This window comes from Ursus arctos, chromosome X (genome assembly GCF_023065955.2).
Source record: "Ursus arctos isolate Adak ecotype North America chromosome X, UrsArc2.0, whole genome shotgun sequence".
In the NCBI taxonomy this organism is placed as follows: domain Eukaryota; kingdom Metazoa; phylum Chordata; class Mammalia; order Carnivora; family Ursidae; genus Ursus; species Ursus arctos.
Genome location: NC_079873.1, coordinates 82,946,408 through 82,973,973, shown reverse-complemented (window position 1 = coordinate 82,973,973; position 27,566 = coordinate 82,946,408). Strand labels below are relative to the sequence as shown.

Below are 27,566 nucleotides of genomic sequence, written 5' to 3'. Positions count from 1 at the left end.
CACTGTCATTATTTAATTACAGTCTGTCAATCCTCTACCAATTAATTCTACATTAGTAAAGTCTTCATTGTCTTTTTTGTGCTCTAGTCAGTTTCAAAATGGATACAAAGGGAACTGATTGCCCATGTTTTAGTTTCACTGAATGTTAAGCTTTTATGCCTGAAATGCTAATAATGAGAATTGAGAAGAGCACCTGTTTCCTGAAAAACTGGTTTCAATCCCAAATTAATTCTGAATAGACAACCAGAAGGTGGTTAATGTCTGTGATACCAAATATGATATTAATATAGAAAAAAATTTAAACATGCTATCACACGGCTTGAATTTGCTAACTCAGTATCATGCCACTCTGTAAATCAGTACACACTCAAACATTTTACGTTAACAACCCCCAAACCCAAAAAGTAAAAAAAGTGTAAATACTGGATTGAGTACTTGGGTAAATATTTTCAAAGATTTCTGGTTGAGATGTAGAAAACAGCTCCACTATAAATGGCTGTTCTGAAGTCCCATCAGCGATGTGAATCCAGCGATATGACCAAAAATCTTCACGGTTTTCTATATGGATAGGATATTAGAATAAATGAAGGTGAACAATTACGCATATATGAGCACAGAACTATTCACTGAAATACTTTTTACGACTTTCAGTTTTAAAAGCTTACCCTTCTTTTTTGACCGCTGGACTCTTCCTACAAAAATTAAAATGCCAATAACATCACAGATGTAATTTTCTGGCACATCATCCAGTTCCGACCTAAAAAAAGGAAAATTGTTCAATATTGTATCTTTAAACAGTGAAAAAGCATTCTAAAATTATGATTGTGAAAATATATATCAACATAATTGATATAGCATAATTTGGGGTAGATTTTGAGCAATAATAACACACTGTTTCAGTACATTTCAGCTAATGCTAAAAATTAATATTTAAGGTATTTTACATAAGCATTCTACCTTGTGATAAAGCGGTGATTCAATTTTGGCAATCTCCATTCAGGTTTCACCTGCTTTTCCGGAATGATAATTATGTTAGTCGGAGGATCTCGAAGGTTCAGGCAGATTTCTGAAAAACAAATATATTACTTTAATATGACATTTCATACAGATAAAAGAATATACATGTGTACAAATTACACAGCAAAATGTTAGTCTGAACTCTTCTGAGCCCACCACTAACCCTAAGAACTAGACCATTATCAATAAATTTCTTCTACTTATTCCTACATTATCATATCTACTTATCTCTCGGTCAAAGGTTAGCCATTTTTAGATTTTGTGTTTTGTCATTTTTCTTAATTAAAAAAAGGTTTTTAGCATTTATATGCTTTTGCCCCAACAAAATACTATTTAGTTTTGTTTTTTTACTTTATATGGCTGAACTCATACCATATTCTGTGTTCTAGGGCTACTCTTTTCACTTAACATTATGGTACTAAAATTCACCCATGTAGCTGCATGTAGTGGTTTTTTTATTATTATTATTCCTACTGCTGAATAATGTTCCAGGGTGTTGATATGTTACAATTTTGTTTACCCACTATCGTGTTTATGGACCTTTGGATTATTTCCTGTTTTTGCTATTACAAAAGGGTCACTATGAATCTTTTGTACATATCTCCCTGTGCACCCAGGCAAAATTTTTCTAGGGTTTTATACCCAGGAGGGAAACCCTGGATTGTACAATGTGCAAAAGTTCCACTCTACAGGCTAATTCCAAACTATTTTCAAGTAATTAACCTATTTATAGCTCTACCAGCAATGTGTAGGAATTCCCATTGATCAGCATCCTCTCCAAATTTTGCTACTATCAAATTTATTTTTTGTCAGTTTAGTGACACAAAATGACGATTTGTTGTGGTCTTCATTTACACTTCCCTTATTACTAATTATGTTGAATGACATTTCATATACTCATGATTCATCCATGCATCCTCTTTAAATTTTTTTTTATTTTTTAAGATTTATTTTTATTTATTTGAGAGAGAGAGTGGGGGAGAGGGAGAGTATGGAAGAGGGGCAAAGGGAGAGGGAGAGTCTTAAGTTGACTCTGCACTGAGCGGGAAGCTGGAAGCAGGACTTGATCTCATGACCCAGAGATCACGACCTGAGCCAAAATCAAGACTTAGACGCTTAACCATTTGCACCACCCACGAGCCCCTCATGCACCCTCTTTTGTGAAATACCTGCTTGTATCTTTTGCCATCTCTTCTATTAAATTTTTTTCTTATTTTTTAAGATTTTATTTATTTATTTGAGAATGAGAGAGAGAGAGAGAGAGAGAGAGAGAGAGAGACAAGCAGGAGGAGGGGCAGAGGGAGAACCAGACTCCCTGCTGAGCAGGGAGGCAGCCACTGGGCTCCAGCCCTAGGCTCCCGCAGGACAAGCGCTTAACTGCTTAACCAGGGAGCCACCCAGGTGTCCCTTTATTTTCTTATTTATTTGAAGGACTTCTTTATATATATTGGATACTAATACTTTGTTGGTTATATTATTGCAAATATATTCACCGAGGTGTGCATTGCTTTTCATTCTTTTTATGGTGTCTTTTGATGAAAAAAGTTAATTTCAATGTAGGTGCGGGAGGCAGCTGCACCTGCAGCCCCAGATGCTCTCATCTCCTTCTGTACTAAGGTGGCCCCCACCCAGCTCAAGAGGACGCGGCTTATGAGGCCTCTGTAGGCGTGTAAGCCAAGGTGGCCAGGGCCAGGGCCAGATAGTGGGGGGAAGCTGCATGGCCGGCCTCCAGCTGGAGCCGGAGCTACTGTGCCAGGGTTTAAAACTTTAAATGAGGATAAAGAGTATTTTTTATGGGGAAATGAGAATGAATAAGTCATCTCTAACTGCTCCCACCCTTTTTTTCATAAAAGAGACCATACTAAACTTACATATATGAAGATTGCATAATCCTGCCTCCAGCATCAGAGGTTTCTCTGTTTTGTGATCAATGTGACTCACAAGAACTTCTTTAGTAACAAATGAAATGATCCAGGGGCATGGAAAATATGACTTTTACATTGCTGTGGGATTGGCTATGAGCTCCAGCATTTTCATTGGCAGGAGTTTCATTTTGGGGGGAAAAAAAAGGTCTTCTGTGACTTGCCAGGAAAGGCTCCATGACAGTAGGTCACGGTGGCCATGCATATCTTAAAAGAATTGTTGTGGTGGGCTGGATTGCTATCAATGGGAGCAGGTGAGGTGGCCAAACTTGCTGCACATGCCTTTGCACCAGCCACCCTAGTGACTCCGTTAGGGTGGCTCTCAGCATCCTAGAAAGTGCTATTCCTTCTTTACTTTCTGAATGAAAGACCTAATCTTCATGGGAAAATTGGATGTTTGCTAAGTATTCTAGGATCTACAATCATGATCATTCATGCTCCAAAAGAAGAGGAGATTGAGACTTAAGTGAAATGTCTAACAAACTGGGAGATCTAGGTTTTGTGGTCTTTGCAACACTTGTGGTCGTTGTGTCATTGGTATTAATCTTCGTGGTGAGACCTCGCCACAGACAGACAAACATTCTTGTGTACATAACAACCTGCTCTGTAACCGGAGCGTTTTTGGTCTCCTGTGTTAAGGGCCTGGGCATTGCTATCAAAGACAGCTGTCTGCTGGAAAGCCTGTATTGTGACATCCCCCGGCCTGGGTTCTGCTGCTGAGCCTTATAGGCTGTGTGAGCACGCAGATTAATTGCCGGAACAGGGCCCTGGATATAGTCAACGCTTCCATTGTGACTCTAATATATTACCTATTCTTTACAACATCAGTTTTAACTTGTTCAGCTATTCTTCTTAAGGAGTGGCAAGATAAGCCTGTTGATGATGTCATTGGTAGTTTGAGTGGCTTCTTTGCAATCCTTGTGGGAATATTCTTGTTGCATGCCTTTAAAGATGTCAGCTTTACTCTAGCAAGTCTCCCTGTGTCTTTTTGAAAGGACAAAAAAAGCAATGCATGGCAATCTCTCTAACAGGTATGAAGTTCTTCATGATAATGAAGAAAGCTTCACCTGTGGAACTGAATGACACAGTGGTGAAAGTATCTCCCAAAGAAATAGAAATCTCACAGCTTTTTAAGAAAAATGTAATTAGGGACGCCTGGGTGGCTCAGTCATGTTAAGCGTCTTCCTTCGGCTCAGGTCGTGATCCCAGGATCCTGGGATCAAGTCCTGCGTCAGGCTCCCTGCTCAGTGGGGAGCCTGCTTCTCCCTCTGCCTGCTGCTCCCCCTGCTTGACAAGCAAATAACTAAAATCTTAAAAAAAAAGAAAAATGTAATTAAAAGGTTAATCTATAATTGTATCATAAAGTGAATTTGAATATCAGAATGTGTCTGAAAAAGCAGTGTTCTTAAAAAATGTTCTCTAGAGACAACCTTTTTTAAAGTTTCACTGATTAGGACCAAGAAATTACTTTTCTTGTATTTACATGATGGTAGCTCACTAAAATGACCTCAGTACATGGCCAATTTTTATTAACATTGTGTTATTGTAGAGGTATTTTAAATTTTCCTTCACCAAAATCTAAATGCACTGACAGTTTCAAATTGATAAAAATGCTTTATTTTTTCATTGGTGATGAAAATCTGAAATGTACATTTGTCATCCTCACTCCATCAATCCCTGACCACTTGAAGGCTTTCTGATTTAAAAAGGGACAAAATTTTCCTAATACACTATCCTGTGATTTACCTTACCTATAAAAATGACTCCTGTTTGATGAATTATTTTAATTTTGAAATGTCAGTTTAAGAGAATCCTAAGTTATTAAATGAAGAAAAACTCAATTTACCAAACAAAGAAGGGTAGGAAGTTGCCTGGTGGAGATGTTTCTCATGCTGGGACTTATCACCACACCTTTGATGGTCTTCCTACTCCTTGATGGAGCCTTGCTAAACCAGCCCGTCCTGCCTCGGTCGGGCTGCAGCCTGACGGGTTTCATTCTTCACGTTCTCTAATCCCTTGATACCTGGAACCTTGATTACCATTTTACTTCAGCACTTGTATTTTTCAGTATATTTTCATAACAAGGTCTATTGTCATTTAGATCTAACAACTCTGGGAAATAAAGTCAAAAGACTAATTTCTTAAATTTAGCTCATATTATAATAAAAAGACAAATTGAAACCAAAAAAATTTCAATGTAGTTGGGTTTATTAATCATTCATTTACAAATGCTCTTCCCTGTGTCCTCTCTAAGACATCCTTCCTTATCCCAAGGTCAAACACATATTTCTTTATAAGTCTTCTAAAAGTTTTGCCTTTTACATTTACTGTATCTGAAATTGACTTTTTATACAGCATAAGATAGGGATATAATGTCATTTTTTCCTCAAGTATGTAATTATTTTTTCCAATACTATTTACTGAATAGTTCTTTCTTCCTTGATGATCTGTATAACACATCTGTCATATTAACTTTGTGTGTGTTAAGGGCTATTTCTCGATCATATTGTGATTTGCTGGTCAGTTTGTCTATACCTATAGCTATATTACACGGTCATAAATTCTTTATAAGAACTCATGACATTTGTAGAAGTCTCCCTCTGTAGCCCGCTATTTTCTTCAGAACTGTCTTGACTATTCTCAATAATTATGTGCCTCCGTATAAATTTTAGAATCAGTTTGTCAGTTCCAGAAAAAAAATCTTACAGAATAGCACTGAATCTGCAGATCAATTTGGGGGTACTTGACATACTCATGAAATTGATACTGACTTCCTACCTGGGAACATGGGCTATTTCTCCATTTATTTAGAGGGCTTTCTATCCCCTTTTATGCAGGAGGTAATATTTTCTAAGAATTTGCTGTTTAGCAAACAAAGATTAAAGCAGGATGAAGAGGGGGCACCTGGGTGGTTCAGTCAGTTGGGCATCTAGCTCTTGATTTCGGCTTGGGTCATGATCTCAGGGTCCTGGGATCAAGCCATGCATCAGGCTCTGTGCTGGGTGTGGAGCCTGCTTGGAATTCTCTCTCTCCCTCTTCCTCTGCCCCTCCCGCCCATGACAGCATGCTCTCTGTCTCAAAAACAAAACAAAACAAAACAAAAAAAAAACAAAAACAACACACAAAAAAAACCTGCAAAAAAAAAAAACAGGATGAAGATACATTTCTCATGTATCTGGAAGTTTTGCCTTTTACATTTGCTGTATCTAGAATTGACTTTTTATATAGTATAAGATAGGGGTGTAATAGGCAAATTATTAGCAGCCTATTAGCAGCCATGTGATTAGAAAATTCACTTTACCTTTAAGAGTTTCAGTCTTTTATATATAAATGAGGGAGGTTTGTATTACATGATATTACCTTGTACCTACAAAACAGTTTGCATTTTACAAAGCACTTTCATAGTCATAGTTACCTGATTATATTTAAGGTCCCTTCCAGCTCCAAAATGCTAGTAGGAGTTTGAATGAAATAAATAGCCCCTTCCCACCAAAACCCCAAACACTTGATGCTATTATCTCAATAAGTATTATATAATACAGTCTGAAAAATCTCAAGATTTTAAAATGTTTACTTGGGATGCTAGCTGAATACTATTTGATAAAAGGTAGAACAGAATGATATGCAAAATGGCAATATACAAAACCATACATGACTAGCAAATACGTCCTATGTTTTACAAGAGAATTTTCACCTTTATAGGCTTCCATTTATTTGGTCTTTTAAAAAATTACATCTTAGTGTCTATAACTTGGAACTACACATGTAAATATGGAAAAAAAATCAAGATCAATTTCTCCAATAGTTTGTCTTTCAGCATCAACACCTAGAAGGCAGTGATGGTACCACAAACACTTATTCCCTTACTGACCAACCCTGACCCGCAATATATACCTTTTCTCATTTATCCTATTCATAACATTTAAACGACCCTGTTATTATTTGTAACCCCCACTCACACTTTCTCCTATCCAACTCATTCTCCCACTCTCCTGACCATTCTTTCTTTCCTCAACTACATTTCTGCTCATTTCCTCTCCCCTTTTGTTCATCACATCTTCTTACTGTTTACTGTCATTCATCCTTCATTTTATTATAATCGGTTCATCTTACTGATCTGTACCATTAGACTAATCTTTTTTCAAGTTTTTATTTAAATTCTGGTTAGTTAACATGCAGTGTAATATATTACCCTGTTAGACTAACTTTTTAAGGGTACAACTCTGTATTACTTATCTTTGTACCTCCTGTGTCTAGCATGGTTTACAAAACTCTTCATTTCCCTTCAAAAAATCATTAATCCATTTAATCTTTTTAAAGATCATAAATCAGTAGTTCTCAACTCTAGGTGTGCATTAGAATCACCTGAGGATTTTTAAAGACACACCAACGTCTTGGTTCCCTCCTCAGAGTAATTAAATCAAAATCGCTGCACCTGGCATGCCTATGGTTCTTTCAGGCTCCCCGAGCGATACTAACGTGTGGGCTCGGCAAACTACAGCCTGCAGATGGTTGCCTGTTTTTGCAAATAAAGTTTCACTGTAACACAGCCATGCCTATTCCTTACATATTATCTCTATTTGCTTTCACTCTATAAAGGCAGAGCTGTGTACTTATGACAGAAACTATATTGCCTTTATAGAAATAGAACACTGACTCCTGATAAAGAGGGGAAAAAGTCCTATTCCTTATCAAAAAGGTATGGGATAAAGTAGACTGATGCTAACACTGATAACATTAAAACTGTTTTAAAGACTGAAAGAAACATTTTCAATATATTCTTATCCAAGGCTCTCATGTAAAAAAAAAAATAATTTCCATATTTGCAATTATTTACCTGAAAGAATAAATAGCCTCTCATATCTTAGAGTTTCCATTATGAAAATCTGACCCTGTACTTCTTTTTTTTTTTTTTTAAAGATTTTATTTATTTATTCGACAGAGAGAGACAGCCAGCGAGAGAGGGAACACAAGCAGGGGGAGTGGGAGAGGAAGAAGCAGGCTCATAGCGGAAGAGCCTGATGTGGGACTCGATCCCGTAACGCCAGGATCACGCCCTGAGCCGAAGGCAGACAATTAACCGCTGTGCCACCCAGGCGCCCCTGACCCTGTACTTCTATATAGTAGAGGTAGCATACTGCTTGATTCAATTTCAGTGTTTTTAGTAGCTGTTTATCTACTGACCACATGCGGTCTATTTTTCTACCTTCTTTATATTTTTAAGGTTTAGAAACAGCTGTTAGTACCAGACACATTGCTAGATTTGCCCACAGCCATGTAAAAATTATGATTTAAATTAATTCTCTTTACACCAGGAAAACAGTATATCTCATAAAAAGAACACTAGGTTAGGGGTCAGAAAAACTAGGTTTTACTTTTCACTATGCCAGTGATTTATTATGTGACATCAACAAATTTACTTACCTTACCTGTTATTGACAAATGTCTCAATTTTTACTAAGGCATTTTTTTACCTAGATATGCTTGGTTGTGGCAAGAATTTACAAATTGATAGACATAATAATACATGTTGCAAATTAGCTTCTTTTTGCCATTTTTTTCCTGTATTTTCTCAAGTAAGTCCCAACATCAATATTAGTTTAATTTCTTACCTTTCTATAACAAAGGTAAGAACAAAGAGGCAATGAGATAATGGGCTAATTGTACCAAACTACTAGGTAATGACTTGTTCATCCAGCAAGACATGATTGATGTCAACCAAATCTTTAAGATTTTAATAAAGAATCATATGAAATTTTCCTAAATAAGCTTATATTTAAGGAAACAGTGGACAAAGGCTATATTTTCTGCACATTCCCAAGTAATTAGTATTAGTAGGGAATTTAGAATACACAGAAATACAGGTCCAGTATATAACTACTATGAGCCAAAATCAATGCTTAAACTTGTTGAGTGATATAATCTACAATTTTGAAAAATGGAAAAGCAAAAAATTCACATCCACATCTGAACACAACCACTTAATAATTTTAATGCTCCAAAAATATTTAGGATGATGCCAAGATGTCAAAACTTCGATTTCAATACTAATTAGGAAGAGCCTTTTCAAAATTGCAGCAATTTAATTGCATTTGAATACTGACTGCAGGCTAGATAACGGCAATTTCTCAATTTTAAATTTCCTGATTTTGATAGCTGTACTGTGATTATAGAATAGAATGTTCTTGTTCTTCGGAAATACACATTGAAGTATTACTGAAGTGTTCTGAGGTAAAGGGGTATGTGTGATGGCTGCCACTTACTCTCAAATGTTTCAGAGGACAAACATATATGGAGAGAGGTAGGGAATGATAAAGTAAAGGTAAATGTTAACAACCGTTGAATCTGTGTAAAGGGTGTATGGGAGTTCTTTGTACTATTCTTTCAACTTTTACGTAAATTTGAAATTATTTCAAAATAAAATGCTGACAAAAGCCTTTTTGAAAAGCACCTTATAGTAACAGAAAAGTATATTCAACTCATTTAGTACTATAATACAAAAAATAAAACATGAAATACTTTTTTTTTGGTCTGAGGTGTTATAAAATGAATTATATGCCTTACCCACTTTATAAACCGCTATATTAAAATTTTTAAATTGCTTTTTAAAAAATAAAACAAAAATAAGTACATCCTAAGTGGAGCTCATTCATTAATCAACAATAAATATCTCACATTACTTCTTCTTAATAAATACAATAATAAATAATTTATTAAGTGATTGCTTAAAATTTTTATAAAGAATTTAAAGGCTTACCAGGTTCTAACAAATTCAGCAATTTGTCAGAGCCTTTGGCTGATATGGTACTTTGCAAATTTATACAAACAAAAGAGCCATAAAACAATAAATTTATTGGATACTTAACCCATTGTAGAAATTAGTTTGATCTGTGGATCCACAGGCAGAGGCTGCATCCTGAATGGATAACTCTTTTTAACAGAATAATCCTGAAGCAGAAGAACTAAACCAACCCGCAAACTTTTATACCATTCAGGACACAGGGCATTCCACATAATCACTGACACTGTGCCTGAACTGTCAGCAACTTCCAAAAAGGTCTAGAAAAAAAGAGTGAAAAAGCACAGCATATTTGTTACTTTTACCTACAGGGCATTCTAATTTTAAGAATGAGAAAGCAAAACTATAGGGGAATGACTAAGTTATGATTTTTAGTGATAGAAAATACTTAAGGAAATGTTAAGTGACACAAAATTATATGTATGGTCTTCATTTTGTAAGATAATTTAATATATGACATAGTCATGCAACATATGATATGCACACATATACACATAGATGTGATATATATGGCATACATATGATATAGATATGTGCATATATATCCTGTGTATATATGTAGACGTGATACATACATACAAAAAAGGGAATAAAACCCTTTAATATTAATAGTGGCTCTGGTAGAATTTGAGGTGATATTACTTATCAGCTTTATTTCTATAGCTTTCTGCATTTCCCAAATTACCTCAAAGTATGTATAACTGTTATAATGAAAGCTTAATAAAACACCTAAAATAATTCTTGATAACATGTGAAAATATGGTAAAATGTTAAGTAAAAAAACAAACAGGGCAGAAATCAAGAAGGTAGTCGTCATTGGCATTATATGACACAGAGGGTCAAGATGACAGAAAAGTAGCAGCTAGATTTGACGATTAGAAGGTCTCTAGTGAGTGACCAGCTGAAGAAAAAAGTCACACTAATTGTGTTGAAAAGTAAATGGGAAGTAAGAAAGTGAAAACATCTAGCAGAGACTACTTCTCCAAGGAGCTTGCCAGAAGAGAGGAAGAGAGGGAATAGAAGAGTCCTGAGGTCAAAGGAGATTTTTGTCTTTTTTTAAAATGAAAGACTAGAGTATGTCTCTATGCTGGTGTAGAAAGCACAGTAGAGAAGAAAAGGTTGAAGATACAGAAAAAAGTGTGAAGGAGACCAGCTGAATCAGGGAATTACGAGGTACCAATACAGAAATAATTTCTTTCTGTATAAGAAATTACATAGAAAAATACCTTGAAATATACATTTATTATGTTTTTAAAATTATTAAATTAAACTTATAAAATATTATTTGGACATAAATTATCCTAATACGGAGTCAGGTCTGTAAGTTATAATCTATAACCATTACATTAACATGTAATATCTTGTCATTACTTAATACCTGGTATGGCTCAATCATCTTTTTATCAGGTTTTCCATAGTATCGCAGTTTCGATTTATGCAGGATTCTCACAAGCAATGCAGGAAAATTCCTTCTGTTAGCCCAGGTCATCTCAAGGTGAGACAGGGAAATTATTTTTGTATCTAGAATAAAAAAATAGAATAGAAAAAAATCCTGCTTAATATGTCATGGTAATTTAAAAATTGTTTTAATGGTTAAAAATGGTAGCCAGATCATCCCCAAAGCAACTCCTTCTCACCAGCTAAGCCAGTCGATATACTTCTCACATGCAAAACTTAATAATATATGCTATCCTTAATAATTAATAGTAATAGCTAATATATAGGGGAGCCTGGTGGCTCAGTCAGTAAAGTGGCCAACTCTTGATTTTGGCTCAGGTCACGATCTCAGGGTCGCTGGGCATGGAGAGCCTGCTTAACCTGCTTAAGATTTTTTCTCTTCCTCTGCCTACCCCCCCGCCCCAACTCTCTCATGTGCATGCATTCTCTCTCTTTCTCTAAAAAAAATAGCTAATATAGAAATATGCCTTACTATGTGCCCAGCACAAAGGTAAATATCTATATTAACTAATATACTATTCTATCTCGAATGCCCTCTGCCTTGTCAAACTGGGTAATTACTTCCTGAAAGATTAGGATCTAAACTCATCTCCCCCTGGGTGGGGGGATGGGTGAAACAGATAAAGGGGATTAAAAGAACACATATTCTGATGAGCACTGAGAAATATATAGTATAGTTAAATCATTACCTTGTACACCTGAAACAAATGTAACATTGAATGTTAATTATACTTCAATAAACTCATCTCCCTTAAGAAATTTTGTGGGAAAAACTCAATTCCATGGAATATTTTCCCACTACCAAGCACTTATACATTTAATTTATAGAATTGTTTTATGATATATTTCTGTATTGCCCTCACTGTAGTTTTATATGTATGAGTTCTATATTTCCCCAACATGCCAACATAGTTCTGTACCAGGGCTTTGCACTTGCTGTTCCCTCTGTCTGGAACATCTTCTTAGATACCAGAGTGACTTCCCTCCTCTCCTTCAAGTCTTGCTCAAAGGTCACTTCCTCAGTGATGTCATCCCTTAACTACCCTATTGAAAATTGATCCCTTTACTTATGCCCCATCCTGTCTTATTTTTCTACATAGTACTCATTGTCTTCTCATATGTCACATAATTTACTTTGAAATTTTAATCTCCATGCTTGCTGGAAAATACAAAAACTGCTTAAAAGCTATTCACCATCTTTAAAAGATTAACTTGTATTTTTTATTTTATTCTTCCTTGGGTTAAGAGAGGTTCCATCTGCAATTCCATCTACATTTTGCTCTCTCATAGACCAGTCCCAACTTTTAAAACCTGAATTTGTATTTATTCCAATGTTTTATTTCACAAGGTATCTCCCACTTCCATTTTAATTTACATAATGTATCACCTACACAACATTTTGACATGAAAACCGCATTTGTAATTTCTTTTTAATAAGAATTTAAGTGGAATGTTGTCATTACACCTGTATCATAAAAAAGCATACTATTTTTAGTCTTCAGACATCTGTACAATTTTCCTTCTAAATTCTTCCAAAACATTAATAGCTCCGAATCAAAGGTCCTAATATTTGCTCTGACATAATTAAGTGATTTCCTTTTTAATTAGGTCGGACAAATTGTGGATCGGCTCTGAATTATCTGAAATGTATGTGAAACACCCTTGGTCAATGAAGGCACATATACTTTCACTAACTAGAATAAATTCAAGAGTTACATGATTTTGTAAAACCAGAGCTCTAAGAGCCACTGCTTCCGCTATAACAGGGTCCACAGAGTTAGCTGTGATCAGACATCTGCCTGGTTAATGTTTTCCCAGCTTGGGTTTTTAACTCACAAACTTCATAGAATATATATATATATCTCAAATCCAAAAAGAAATTACAGGCTATACATAAACAATGAAGAATCTGTATAAATTCATAGAAATGTGTTCATTTTCAGGGCGCCTGGGTGGCTCAGTCGTTAAGCGTCTGCCTTCGGCTCAGGTCATGATCTCGGGGTCCTGGGATTGACCCTGCATCGGGCTCCCTGCTCAGCAGGAAGCCTGCTTCTCCCTCTCCCACTCCCCCTGCTTGTGTTCCCTCTCTCGCTGTGTCTCTCTCTGTCAAATAAATAAAATCTTAAAAAAAAAGAAATGTGTTCATTTTCAAAAGAAAGAATGAAAATAAACTAGATATTCAATACAAACTGTTAGATAGCAAGCAATGGAACAGTGATTCTCAAACTTTCTGGTCTCAGGAGCCTTTTACATTCTTAAAAATTACTGAAGACCTCAAAAAGCTTTTATTTATACAGGTAATATCTATCAACACTTGACATATTATAAAGTAAAACTAAGAAATAAAAAATTATTCATTAACTCCCTTAAAAACAATAAACCTATTATGTATAATATAAATGGCAAAATGACGATATTTTCTAAAACAAAAAATCTAGTGAGAAGAGTGGCACTGGTTTACATCTTTGTAAATCTTTTTAGAGTCTAGCTTGATAGAAGACAGCTGATACTCCCATTTCTTTGGCATTCAGTCTGTTTCAATGTCACGTGTCCTGTAGCTTCTGGAAGACTCCACTGTATACTTTCAGAGAATTAGAGTGTTAAAAGGTAAATGAATTTTTTTTTAACGTAAATGAAGTCTTGGTATTATTATTATGAAAATATTTTTGATGTGAATTCCTTGTAAAGGTCTTGGGGACACCTCTAGAGGTCCTTGAACCATACAACGAAAACCACGGCAAAAGAATAAATCTAAGGAATGCAAAAAGGAATAAAGATAAGAGCTGAAAATAATGTATTAGAAAAACATAGAACTGTTAAATCCAATTCCTTGGAAAAATGAATGAAAAGGTAGACCTCTGACAAGTGCAACCATGAAGACAGAAAACAAAAATATGTCTGAAATGCGATCAGCTATAAACCTAGAGAAAAATATTATTATATATGATTGTGTATCACTAAACCCAAAAATATCAGTGAAATTGATAATCTTCTAGGAAAATATGAATTATCAATATTGCCTTAAGAAGCAGAAGAAAACTGGAATAAGTCAATAACTGTGGAAGAACATGAAAAAGTTCACAAATAATGACCTCCAAAATTGGCACCAGGTTCTGACAATTCATTTTATAAACATAGATAAATCCCGAAAAATGATGACAAAAGTAGTACACGGGGGAAAAAAAACATAAATCCTAATCATTTATGATGGTAAATATCCTCAATCAAATACTTTCAAACCCAATATAGCAATACGCCAAATTGCATCATGACCAAGTAGAGTCCTAAACACCTTGTATTGTTCAAGAGGAAGATATTATAAATTGTCGTAATTCTGCAGATTGACACAAAATTCAAAGTTTAAATAATTCTGTTAAAACAATAAGGGTAACCTGTAGGAGAATACCAATTAATGTATCACTTCTAAAGCACTAAAAGAAAAAGGAATTTAAATCTTGCAAAAGCAAAATAAATAAATAAATAAATAAAGCATGGTGTATAGAAAACATAAAGCAGCTCTGCAAGAACAGGTACAAAAACATCATTAAGGACTTTAAATTTAATTGGATTAAATTCATCTCTTAAAAGAAAAAGAATTGGTTTGGGTCAAAAAACCAAAAACTCAGCTATGTATTTCTTTAAAAGACAAATGTAAAACAAAATAGAAATAAAGAAATGGACAAAGATACACACACTAGGTCAGTTCTCAAAACGTGGCCTTTGTACAACCAGCATCATCACCACCAGTGAACTTCTTAGAAATGCAAATTTTAGGCCCCTACCACAGACCTACTGAATTAGAGACTGGTGGTGGAGCCCAGAAATCTGCATTTTAAAACACTTTTGAAGTGATAGGGATGTCCATTCATGTTTGAGAACCACTGCCTAAAATGCCAACTAAAAGACAGCAGCAGTAGTAAATAGTACTATTGAGACAAAACAGAATTCAAGGCACAAAAGGACAAAAAAAAAATCCATACTGATAAAAGGTTAAAAATCCACCAACAAGATATTACTGTTATGAAACTTTACACATTATAGTAATGTCTAAATCAAAAACTTTCAGAACTACAAGGAGAAATGAACAAAACCACTGTCATAAAGAGAAGCCAGTATTCCTCTCAGAGAAATAGGCAAATAAAATGGATTTAAAAAAAAAAGAATATGGAATACTTTAATAAAAAATTTAAAACTTGTTATAGGGGCATTTGGGTGACTCAGTTGGTTAAGTGTCTGCCTTTGGCTCAGATCATGATCCCAGGGTCCTGGGATCGAGTTTAGAGTCTGGGGTCCTTGCTCTGTGGGAGTCTGCTTCTCCGTCCCCGCTGCCCATTCCCCCCCACTTGCGCTCTCTCTCTCAACATAAATGAATAAAATCTTTTAAAAAATTTAAAAACTTGTTATAATAGACTTCATATCTAATAAGTAAGCTTTTCCTAAAATTTTGAGGGTAAAGAGGAACTCAAATTTAAAAAATCAGAAAATATGAGTAATGAGTAAAAATAAAATCTCTGCACTTCAAAACCTAGTGTATGCAGACAAAGCAGTATCCATGAGAAATTTTGGAATTTTAAAAGCTTTTGGAAGAAAGAAACAAGGAAATAAGTGAAACAAACATTCAACTCAAGAAGGGAAGTACAAAAAATACGAACAAAGGAAATACAAGAAATTAAAGATTATAGTGTTAATAAAGTAGAAAATATCTCCCCAATATAGACTTAATTAGTAAAGCTAAAATTCTTTTTTTAAAAATACTAATAAAACAGACAAGCTTCTGGCAAGGCTGACCATAAAAAAAGGTAAACACATAAACATTAGGAATGTAAAACGGTATGAAACTAGACTAAAATATTTTTAAAATATAAACTAAAATTTAAAAATAGAGACTACTGCATACAACTTTAAGATGTAGGTGAAATGAGATTTCCTAGTAAAATAGCAACTCTCACAAATGGACTCCAGAAGTGTTATTGATTTCATTATTTTTTCTATGAGAAACTGAAAAGGAGTCATTCTCTTTTTAACCCCTAATCCTGGCCCAAGGCCCCAGGTTCAATAGTTTTAGGGATAAATTCTACCAAACCTTCAATGAACAAATGATTTCTGGAAGCACAGAAAAACAGGCAAGTTTCCCAACTCATTCTACTAGGCTAATATTAATTAACCTGATATCCAATATTGGGCTAAAATAGTAGCCCCCTAAAAAAATAAAATCTATGGAACAAATTCACTTTAAATATACAGATGTAAATATAACAACTGTGACCAAGTAGAGATACAGAAGTGGTTCAACATTAGAAAATCCACTAATGTAATTTATTTTATGCATTTCTTTATTCAATAAACACTTATTGAATGCCTACCATGCGGCAGACACTGTTCTGGGTATAGGAGGAATGCCCCACAGCAAGGAAAAAAACAGCCTCCTTGCCCTCATGGATCTTATAAACCAGTAGGAGGAAAAAGAAAACAACAGAAATAATAATTTCAGACTGTTATCAGTTCTATGAAGGGCATTTCCATGGTGATGCAATAATAATAAATGGGGAGGGAATACATATTTAAACAACCCTTTTCTAACATGTTTTATATATTCGAGTTGAGACCTGAAGATAGGAAGGAACTTTCCAGAAAGAGGAAAAAGCAGTAGCAACGTACTAGAGGCAGGAAAGAGCAAGGAGGTTTGAGATCAAAAAGAAGGCTGGTATTTTGGAAACAAAATGGTGGAGGAGAGGGGTTAGAGAAGTGAGTAAGGGGATTTGGTAGGGCAGGGGTCTGTAAATTACAGCCCTTGAGCTAAATCTGGCTTGAAGCCAGGTTTTGTAAATAAAGTTCTACCATAAAACAGCCAAACCCATTAATTTACATATTGCCTATGGCTGCTTTTGCTATACTCTGGCCAAGTTGAATAGCTGTGACTGGAGACTGTATGTCCGACAAAGGCAAAAAAATTTTGTATCTAGCTGTTTAAATAAAGTTTGCCCACACCACAGGGCCTTGCGCACCCTGATAGGGGGTCTGGATTGTTGTTTAAGCGCAATGGGGAGCCGCTGGAGAGATTTAGATAGGAGAGTGGCATGATGTAACTTCCATTTTGAAAAGCTGTCTTTGAGATCACAATATTGGTTACCTTTGCAGTAGGATACTGACCAGGAGAGGGCGTTAGTGAGACTCTCGAGATGCTTAAAACGTTCTGTGTCTTGATGGGGGGGCGGGAAATGGTTTCAAGCTTTATTTTTAAGCTGCATTTTTTTCTTTTGTATTTCAAGCTGTATTTTTAAGACTTTAACACTTTGTATGTACATATGCCTTAATAGAAAAGTTTTAAAAAGCACAAAAATGCACCATAAACAAGGAGAAAAGGGACAGAGTGTGAGAATGTAATTTGCAATATATAGCAAATACCATCCATTAGCAAAGAAATTAGAAAAGTCAAGAGATATAATTTAAAATTAGTACGATATGGGGAAATGGGCATTCATACATACGTTAGTGGGAATGTAAATTAGTAAAACCTTTTCAGAAGATGATTTGTCAATATCCATTAAATTAAAAAATTTAAATACTCTTTAACCCAGCGATTTCACTTCTAGGAATCTATACATTTAACAGAAACACTTGAACATAATGAACAAGTATGTGTATATCCTAATGATGTTCAGTGCCAGATCTAAGACTGAAAAACCAGTAACTGCCAAAAATTGATAATTACCATTCACATGGGCATGATTATATAAATTAAGGTACATCCATACCATGGAAGTGTGTATGTGCAGATGTACATTAAAGATGCTTGAGATAAGTGTAAACAGCAAATCATGCGACGCCACAGAATTTTTTTTTCAGTGATACACACCAAACTGCTGAACCTTTGGCGTTTTGAGAGGGAACTTGAAGGCATAAGAGGTGGAGGTAAAGGGGTCTTTCACTCCACCACGACCTTTTATTATTAAAAATTTTAAACATACAGCAAACTTCTAGATTTTACCCACTTCTAGATTTTGCCATCAAAATTTTACTATACCTGTGTCTTACATTTTTAATACAATATACTTTTTTATGTTTACACAAATAAAGTGCTTTTAATATTATCTTGCCCATAGGTGTTCAATAAGTTTGCTTTTCAGTCTGTATTGCTCTTTTTCTTGCTAGCCAACAATATGCTTTTAAATATAGTTTGGATTTTTTAGCACATGGACATTGTCTTTTGTAATAAAAATATGTGTTCAATAATGGATATCACTTTCATAGTCAGAAAAATGAAATCTATTTTTACAAATTATTATTCCCCTCTTAATTCTTCTAGACACCATTTTTTCATTTCTGTATTCAATCCTAAAAATAAAAATGATCAACACTTAAGAGTAGTAACGCAGTGCTGCCTTATTCCATGCTTGAAATAAAAACCATTCCATTATTTCATCCCCGAAACGACTATCTTGCTTTTAAAGCTTAAGTTATTTAAATCATCCTTGTCCACACATTTCTATAACATATTTTTTTCCTTATAACTGGATATTCCTTTAATTGCATATTTTTGATCCAGTTGTCTTTTCACTTTCAAGCCTGTTGCTGATACACGTCATAGCAAGATTAGATACGAGCTAATATTATGACCGCAATGTAAAAAGAAAAAAAACTAAAAAGCAATAAATGTAGAAAATGATCACCTTTCTTCCTTGAGTACTTTCGCTTTTATTTTATTTTTTTTTTGCGTTTTATTTGGTCCCCATTCCATACACGTACATCCCTATAGTTCTATCATTCCCCTTCCATCTCTGATAAAACATGTTTTGCAGCAGTTGCTGATGACGAACAGACATTTTCAGGCTAACTTCCTACTTCTGGTACAGAAGAATTAAACTTCTCAGGTCAATATTGTCCGTGATACGCAATAAGAAACATAAAAATGAAGATTCCAAGCCTGTCCACAAAAATGACACATTCAAAACAGCAGTATTTACATAACTGCTACACTCGAAGACACAAAAAATGGCGTTTCATTAATGCAAATTATTAAGGAATAAATCACGCAATATCCTTTTTTGAATGAAGTTAAAACACGCAAAAGCACAAATATTTACGACTCTTATGACGAATTCAGATCTATACACTCGCCAACCAACACAGAAAAGTACTATTTCCACAAGTGGTTTGGAAATGAAACGAAGATAATTCCACCATAGGCAAACGCACACACATGTATGCCAGATTAAATCTGAGATGTATTCAGACACTTCCTGAATAGCCACTTGAATAATCAAAGCAAGACACGGGCTGTGCAAATTTCATTAAGCGAGCGTTAATTCGACATCCACGAGCATTTGTTTATTCCCACCCGCGGTTTGAAATGAATAATACCAAAGCACCCTGGTTTCCTTTCCCATTAACGCAAGCTCCCGAAAACTATTTTTTAAACCCCTCCATCATTCCCTCCAATTACTTACTGTTAAAATTGTGTTCCTCGGGCTGCTTGTTGGTTAACCAAATATCTCCATATGGATCTTCGTTATTCCACAGGGCCAGGTAATGACTCTTTCCGCCTCTCAAAGGCCTCTCCGGTATCTCCTTGTGCGCACTATTTCTGAATGGGGTTTCTAGAGAAATAGCCTCCAGGGTGTCCCCACAGTGGACGTTATCTATGCACAGGATCCCCTGGCCTAACCTCTTCTCGTTGTAAAGACAAGAGACCCTGCAAATTTTCATTTCTATGCCAACTTTAAGAATATTTTTATATACGAGAAAGTTCAGGCTGGGGTCCAGGTAGCACTTCTCCTGGTACACCCCGTCCGAGATCGTCACATCATAGCAGTAAAGGGGAGGTTTGGGTATCGTGTCGCGTGGCTCATCCTCTAACAGGTACCTCTGGACGGCCAGCACAGCGACAGGCACCACCTCCGACGGGGTGACCCACTGCAGAGGTGAATCCGTTATCTGCTCAAGAACCTTTTGGATCCAGGACCTGCGTCCCTGGGCACCGACCCTTCGGATCACCCCTCCCGGGACCCCAGACCGACTTCTCTCAGGATTCGGAAATTCTAGCCCGGCATGTGATGGGCCGGCCTGAGGCTGACCTAACTCACCAGACATTTTGGGGTAACTGCGTACTCTCTTCGCTCCCCAAAGCTAGTCTGCCCCGTCCAAAGCTGAGCACTAAGAAACCTCGCGCTCGGGCGACGAACGCGAGCTACTCTGCTCCGGCTGTCTGGTAAGGCTCCACCCCCGAAGCGAGGCTGCGAAGATGTTCCGCGCGCCCGCGTCAGCTCTCTCGCTCCACCCCTCTCCCGGCGCGCTTCCAACTCGCAGGCACTGTTACTAGGCAGTTGCCCGCGCGGTTACGTAGCAGATCCACCCACCTGGTGCCAGCCGGGTCGCCTGGGGAGGCGGAGGGGAGGAACAGCGTTGGTCGCCATGGTTCCCAAAACGTCGCAAGAGGGAGGGGGAGGAGCACTCGTGGCTCTTCTAGAAAGGAGAGTGCTGAGAGGCGATGGAAAAGAGAAAGTGGCTGGGAGCGGGGTATCAGTAGTCCTAGCTCAGGTGTTTGGGGGTTTGGGCTTTGGGGCAGCTACAGAAAGTAAATTAGAGTTCATTAATACACATGAATGCCATACCACAGGTCTCCTACAGTATGAACGAAACCAGATAATGTATGCACAGCCCTCAGCAAAGTCCCTAGCACAAAAAGTCCTCCATAAACGTTAGTTGCTATTGCTATAAGCATTAGCATAATTGTCTGTAGTGACTCCCTGAGTGCAGGGTTGGTGAATTAGTGATTAAATGCAAATGAAAACAGAAAATTATAGAACTGGCTTGGTAAAGAGCTGTCTTGAGGTTAGAATTCTTAAAATGTACTTAATGTTTTATACAATACCTGGCTTAACAGACAGCTAAGATATAGAATGTCAGAAACTGCATTTCTAAACTACAAGGAATGTATGTATACAGAATGACGATAAAGTGAAAATGCTGATAAGAACAGTCCAAATTAAAAATAAGCCATTTGTTATATGTACCCAGCTGTGCTAGCGTACAGGCATACTTCTGAGATACTTCAGGTTTGGCTCCAGACCACTGCAATAAAATGAATATGGCCATAAAGCAAGTGAAATGAATTTTGGGCTTTCCCAATGTATAGAAAGTTTTATACTATACTGTAGTCTATTAAGCGTGCAATAGCAGGTGGCTAAAAAGAACATTGAACATACCTTAATTTAAGAATATGGCTAAAAATGCTAACCGTAATCTGGGCTTTCAGCAAGTTGTAATCATTTTGCTGGTTGCCTCAGCGTTGATGGCTGCTGACTGATCAGGTTTATGGATGCTGAGGGTTGGGGTGGCTATGGCAAGTTGATAAAATAAGACAAGGATGAAGTTTGTCCCATTGATTAACTCTTCCTTTCATGAGTGATTTCTCAGTAGCATGAGATGCTGTTTGATAGCATTTTACCCACAGTGGAACGTCTTTCAAAATCGGAGTCTATACTGTCAAACCATGCTGCTGCTTTATCAACTAAGTTTATATAATATTCTAAATCCTTTGTTGTCATTTCAACAGTCTTCACAGCATCTTCACCAGGAGCAGAGTCCTTCTCAAGAACCACTCTTGCTCATCCATAAGAAGCAACTCCCCATCCCTGAAAGCAGCAATTCTGTCACATCTTCAGGCTCTGCTTCTGCTTCTACTTCTCTTGCTGTTTCCACCACATCTGAAGTTACTTTCCCCTCTGAAGTCTTGAACCTTCAAATTTGTAAAAAAAACAAAACAAAATACTTGTGAAGTGCAGTAAAGTGAAGCACGATAAAATGAGGCAACGTAGTAATTGTCCTAAGAATACTTTTCAAAGATGGTTATAGGCTTGTTTTGATTATACTAACTCTTCTTTTGCTATTTCATCATTGTTTATTAACTATTTATGAAGTCCTTACTATGAGGCAGGCACTGTTCTAGGCCATTGGGAATAACAGTAGTTAGGCTCCTTTAGTCAAGCTTTTTCTCATTTGCTTGGGCTGAAAAACCCTGACATTATTAATATTTAACAAATTCATTCATTCTACACATATTTCTTGAGTATCTGCTCTAAGCCAGGTACAATCTTGCTATGGAGACCGAAGATCATAATAAGGGGAAAGGGAGTGAAGGGAGCAGGAGATAATATTTTATATAGAGGAGTATGATGATTCGGGAAGGGATCTCTATTAGAAGGCTGAACAGGGTGGAGACTTACAAGAAGTGATGCAGTAGGTATATGGATACCTGGGAAAGTACATTTGAATCCGAGGGAACGGGAATGGCAAAAGCAGATTCCATGAGATAAAAGAATGCTTGGTATTTTCAAGGAAATGCAAAAGCCATTGGCTGGAGCAGAAGGGTGAGAGGGAGAATGGTAGGAGATGAAGTCAGAGAGGTAGCAGGGCTCTGTAGGCTTTCCTCTGCATTGAGCAGGAGGTTGAGCCCACTTCCTTCATGAAGACTCCCGTAACCAATTCATTCTAGAATGATCTCTCTTTCTCTCTTCAGTATCACCTTGTATGTATCACTCATTTAGCATTTATCATCTAATACTTTGTAATTAAAAACAAAACCTCTAATGTATGTAGTTTGTCCCTCTAACTCAGGGTTTCTCATCCTGGGCACTCTTGACATTTTGGGACACAAAATTATTTGTTGTGGGGATGTCTTGTGAAGGATGTTTAGCAGCGTTCCTGGCCTCTACCAAACAGACGCCTGTAGGACTAATCCCACCAGCCACCCAAGTCATGACAACCAAAAATATATCCAGATGTGACAAATGTCCCCTGAGGAACAATATTGCCCCTGGTTAGGAACCACTAATTTAACTAGACTGTAAGCTTTTTAAGAGCCAAAAAACTGATTTATTCCTTTTTTTTGTTTTGCATAATTCTTTCTTTGCTGCCATGCATAAAAGGCCCTCAAATATTTTAAATAAATGAAACATGTAATTCCCACTGCCTCTCTGCCAAAGGGAATATGTATGCATAAGCGTGCCTCTCTATAAACAAATACAATAAACAAAAATCCAAACTTACAAAACACAAAATAATTAAGCTCCCTCAGTGTTGGTACTTTGTTATATTTGCTGCTGAATCTCCAGTGCAAAAATAAGTATGTAGCATATAGCAGGTGCTCATAGTAATTGTTAAATGAATAAATGAAGTTTTGGATTTTTATTGCGTTTACTGCAAGAAACATTAAATACCAAATATCTCTATTATTTATCCATGAAGAACTGGTTGGAAATCTTTCAGATCTGCTCCATCAGCAGCCCCAAACGATATACTCGGTAAAGTTTATGCATAATAGTATTGTATCATCATATTCTAAGTCCTTCCAGCTAATTCATAAAAGATGGACCCTGGCAGTGGTGCTCAGCAGTTAATTAGTGGAATCAGGAAAACATAGCACCCATGTTTTTTGCTTTTGCTTTTGTTTTTTACAAGACTACACACAATAAAGATGTACAGTGACTATGGGCACACATTTGGGGTCTCGTATTGTTCCACTGACAATCTGCTGATAGTGCCTGTCCCTAAGAATTAAGGTGTCCACTTGGGTAGTTATCATGCCTATGTATAAATGTCCCCCGATGTGGCATTATAAGTGTCTGTTTTAGGGTTACTTACACAATAGAGTAAGTAAATGACTTTTAGAGACAGTAATGGGTATCATTTAGAAGTTATTGATTTTTTTCCTCCCCTCTGGATGATCTGTTATAGTTCCCCCCTTCCTCAGAGTGTAAAATAGTAAGAGCAGACAAGATAATATTTTATTTTATTAAATGGTGATATTCTAAGATATTTGAAACACTTTAAATACATCATGAAATTAATTTTGGTAGTCACTAAATTTGGTGGGCAGATAACAGCCACATTAATTTTCCTTATCTCTAAAATTTGACTAATGAAAGTAGTCCTGGTTGTTGAAAAATTAAGTAAGTTCATATGGATAAAGTGCTTAAAACAGTGTATGCTAGTGATTGTTAATATTATTCTAAAAAGAAGATAATGGCATAACATAAAATCATAAAATACTAGAACTGTAGGGGCCATTAGATAACCACTAGTTCAGTGTTCTTTAAACAGCATCATGAGGCATTAATGAGAGCATGAAGTCCATTTCTTGAGTCATAACCAGCAATTAAAAATCTGAAAAAGAACAGAACAGAAAATGTCAGAGTGAATCACATAAAATAAGGGTAAGGACTGTTTCGTAAAATTTGTTTCAGATTTGTTAGTGTGTGTGCGTGTGTGTATACTAGAGTATGATGTAAAATGTTTTTCTTACCAGAGATTCTGGCCAGAAAAGCTTAGAAACAACTGCTGTAGTTAACTCCCTTTGACTACGCACGAAGAAATTGAGGCTCAGGAAAAGGAACTCACATGACCAAGACCACACAGGGATAAGTGACAGAGAATCAGAACTACTGATCACTAAGCCCATGTCCTTTCCATGACATAAAGCTGGACAGATCCTGAATTACACCCCAAATATATTAATTTTCTATTTGAAAAAAAATTAATTTATTATAATTTGGTTATTTTTATTTGAATAATCTAGCTTAATCTTCTCATTCATTTCACTATCCTTTCATTTATTTGCATTTGGGAAGCAAGTCAACATCATTTCCCAGCCTGAGGCATCGGGCATTGGAGGTACACTTGTTGGTTCATCTCATTTGTAAGATTATGGCAGTGCGGGTAGAGATGTGGGGGCGGAAGAAAAAGAAGTGGCGTGAGTAGTTGGTGGTAAAGAGATGCGGAGAGTTCGGATGCTATCTCAAAGGGTATTTAGGTAAGCTCTCTAAACATCACCACGGTAACAAAAGAGGGCCTGAAGGTGGCTGCCTGGCAACCGGAGCACTAAAACCTCCGGCTCAGTGCTGCCCTTTTCCAACATCTCTCATTTTTAAGGCTGCTCTTGATGATTTTATTAACTACATATACTCTGTATACAAGGATACCCCCAGCTCACTGGAATCGAGAATATTCTTATGTTACCTTTCTATCTGATATCGAATATGTTTTGATTTATTTGTTGGCTATATATCTAGAAACAAAGGTCTCTAACACAAGCTCACCATAACAGTGGTTTTAGGCTCCTTTTGCCCCTCAGGAGCTCAGATAAAGGCTCATACTGTTCCTATGCCTTTGTTTATCCTATGTACGTATTAGATGAACAATAAATAGTTAATTGATGCTCTTCCCCGTTCTCTTCTGTCCATTCAATCCTACTGTTTTGTTTTTTATACATCTCAATGTGTTAGCTTTTCTTCTGAATCTCAGTATTATATATCTGTAAGAGACTTGGATTTTAGAATATGGATTTGATCAGTTTTAATTTATTAGGTCTTTGTTTTCCTGCGTAAGAAAGGGAGACTGCCAGTAGACTCCCAGGATTCTACAGATTAATCTATTCCTGTTTATTCTCATTTGTGGTATCTAGCATGCTTCAGTGTTTGTATTTCCAAAATGTCGTCAAATTTTAGCCATACATTTCAACAAACAGAAATTCTTGAGAGAAGAAATACAAACACCTGTGTGTATACTGGGTTACCTTACCTGAAATAGGCCTCGGCCAGAAAGTTGGTTCTCAATAGGCTATTTACCTAAAGATGTCCATGTTAATTTTTTAAAAAATGACAGCTTTATTGAAATATAATTCATAGAACATACAATTCACCCATTTAAAGTGAAAATTCCATTATTTTTGGTATACTCAAAGAATTATACAACCTTCACCATAATCTAACTTTAGAACATTTTATCATTCCATAAAGAAACGCTGTACATATTAGCAGCCACTCCCAATTCCCACTTCCTGCCCCAGCCACTGTAAACACTAATCTACTTTCTGTCACTATGAATTTGCCAATTCTAGACATTTCATATAAAGGGAAGCATAACATTGTGTCTGGCTTCTTTCACTTAGCATAATGGTTTCATCCGTGTTGTAGCATACTTTATTATTTGTTTTTGCTGAATAATATTTCATTGTATAGCTATACTACATTATGTTCATTCATTTCTCAGCTTATGGACATTTGAATTGTTTCCACTTTTTGCTATTGTGAATAAGGCTATTATATTAGTGTATGAGATTTTGTGGGGACGTGTTTTCAAATTTCCTGTATAAATACCTAGGACTGAAACTGTTGGCTCATATGGCAACTCTATTTTTAACTTTTTGAGGAACTGCCAAACTGTATTCCAAAGTGTTGTGCCATTTTATATTCCCACCAGCAATATACAAGAGTTTCAGTTCTTGCACATCCTTGCCAACATTTGTTATTTTCCATCTTGGTTTTTCATAGCCATCCTACTGGGTGTGAGATGGTATTTCATTGTGGTTTTCATTTGCATTGCTGTAAGGACTAATAATTTTGAGCATCTTTTAATGTGCTTGTTTTTGACCATTTTTATATCTTCTTTGGAGGAATGTCAATTCAGATCCTTTGCTTATTTTTAAATCGAGTTATTTATCTTTTTATTATTGAATCATAAGAGGTCTTTCTGTATTTTACGTATTCTGGATACAAGCCAATTGCCAGATATGTGATTTGCAGAAATTTTTCTCTGATTGTGTGGGTTGTCTTTTCACTTTCTTGATGGAGTCCTTCAAAGAATAAAAATTTTTAATTCATATGTACATATTTTTTTTTCTTGCTTGTGCGTTTAGTGTCATATCTAAGAAACCGTTGCGTAATCCAAGGTCACAAAGACTTACTCTTATGTTTTTTAACTAAAAGTTTCATTGGTTTTTAGTGGTTACGTTTAGGTTTATGTTCCATATTGAGTTAATTTTTTTTATGTGATGTGAAGTATGTGTTCAACTTCATATTGGGTTTATGGATCTAGGTGTTCTATCACCATTTGTTGAAAAGACTTCTTTCCCCATTGAATTGTCTTGCTACTCTTGTCAAAAAAAATCGATCAACCACAATTTCAAGATTTCTTTTGGGACTGTCAATACTATTCCACTGATTTATAGATCTATTCTTATGCCAGTGCCCCACAGTCTTGATAGCTGTGTCTTTGTAGTAAGTTTTGAAATTAGAAAGTGTGAGTGCTCCAGCTTTGTTCCTCTTTTCTAAGATTATTTTAACTATTCTGGGTCCCTTACATTTGCATGGGAATTTTAGGATTAGCTTATCAAATCCTGCAAAAAAAAAACAGCTGATATTTTGAATTGCAGACATTACTCCATTTACATTTCTCCATCTATATTGAGATATAATTGACATATAGCATTGTTTGTTTAAGATGTACAGTGTGGTGATTTGAAACACATATATGTTGTGAACTGATTACAGTAAGGTTGTTTAACACAACCTTCATCTCACATAATTACATTT

At 36.1% G+C, this 27,566-nt stretch overlaps 1 protein-coding gene and 1 pseudogene across 1 annotated transcript in view; one reads left to right on the top strand and one right to left on the bottom strand.

Moving 5' to 3' along the window:
- Positions 1 to 20,396, bottom strand: part of RADX (RPA1 related single stranded DNA binding protein, X-linked) — a 69,950-nt gene extending 49,554 nt beyond the window's left edge. The window contains exons 1-6 of the mRNA XM_057315320.1: positions 19,644 to 20,396; positions 11,117 to 11,259; positions 9,806 to 9,998; positions 958 to 1,066; positions 666 to 757; positions 424 to 558 (exon numbers count right to left, since the gene is read on the bottom strand). Coding sequence (XP_057171303.1) covers positions 424 to 558; positions 666 to 757; positions 958 to 1,066; positions 9,806 to 9,998; positions 11,117 to 11,259; positions 19,644 to 20,286 — 1,315 coding nt within the window. The 5' untranslated portion in view covers positions 20,287 to 20,396. The remainder of the gene's footprint in view (positions 1 to 423; positions 559 to 665; positions 758 to 957; positions 1,067 to 9,805; positions 9,999 to 11,116; positions 11,260 to 19,643) is intronic.
- On the top strand, positions 2,886 to 4,073 carry LOC113241219 (magnesium transporter NIPA2-like; annotated as a pseudogene).
- Positions 20,397 to 27,566: the final 7,170 nt, after the last annotated feature.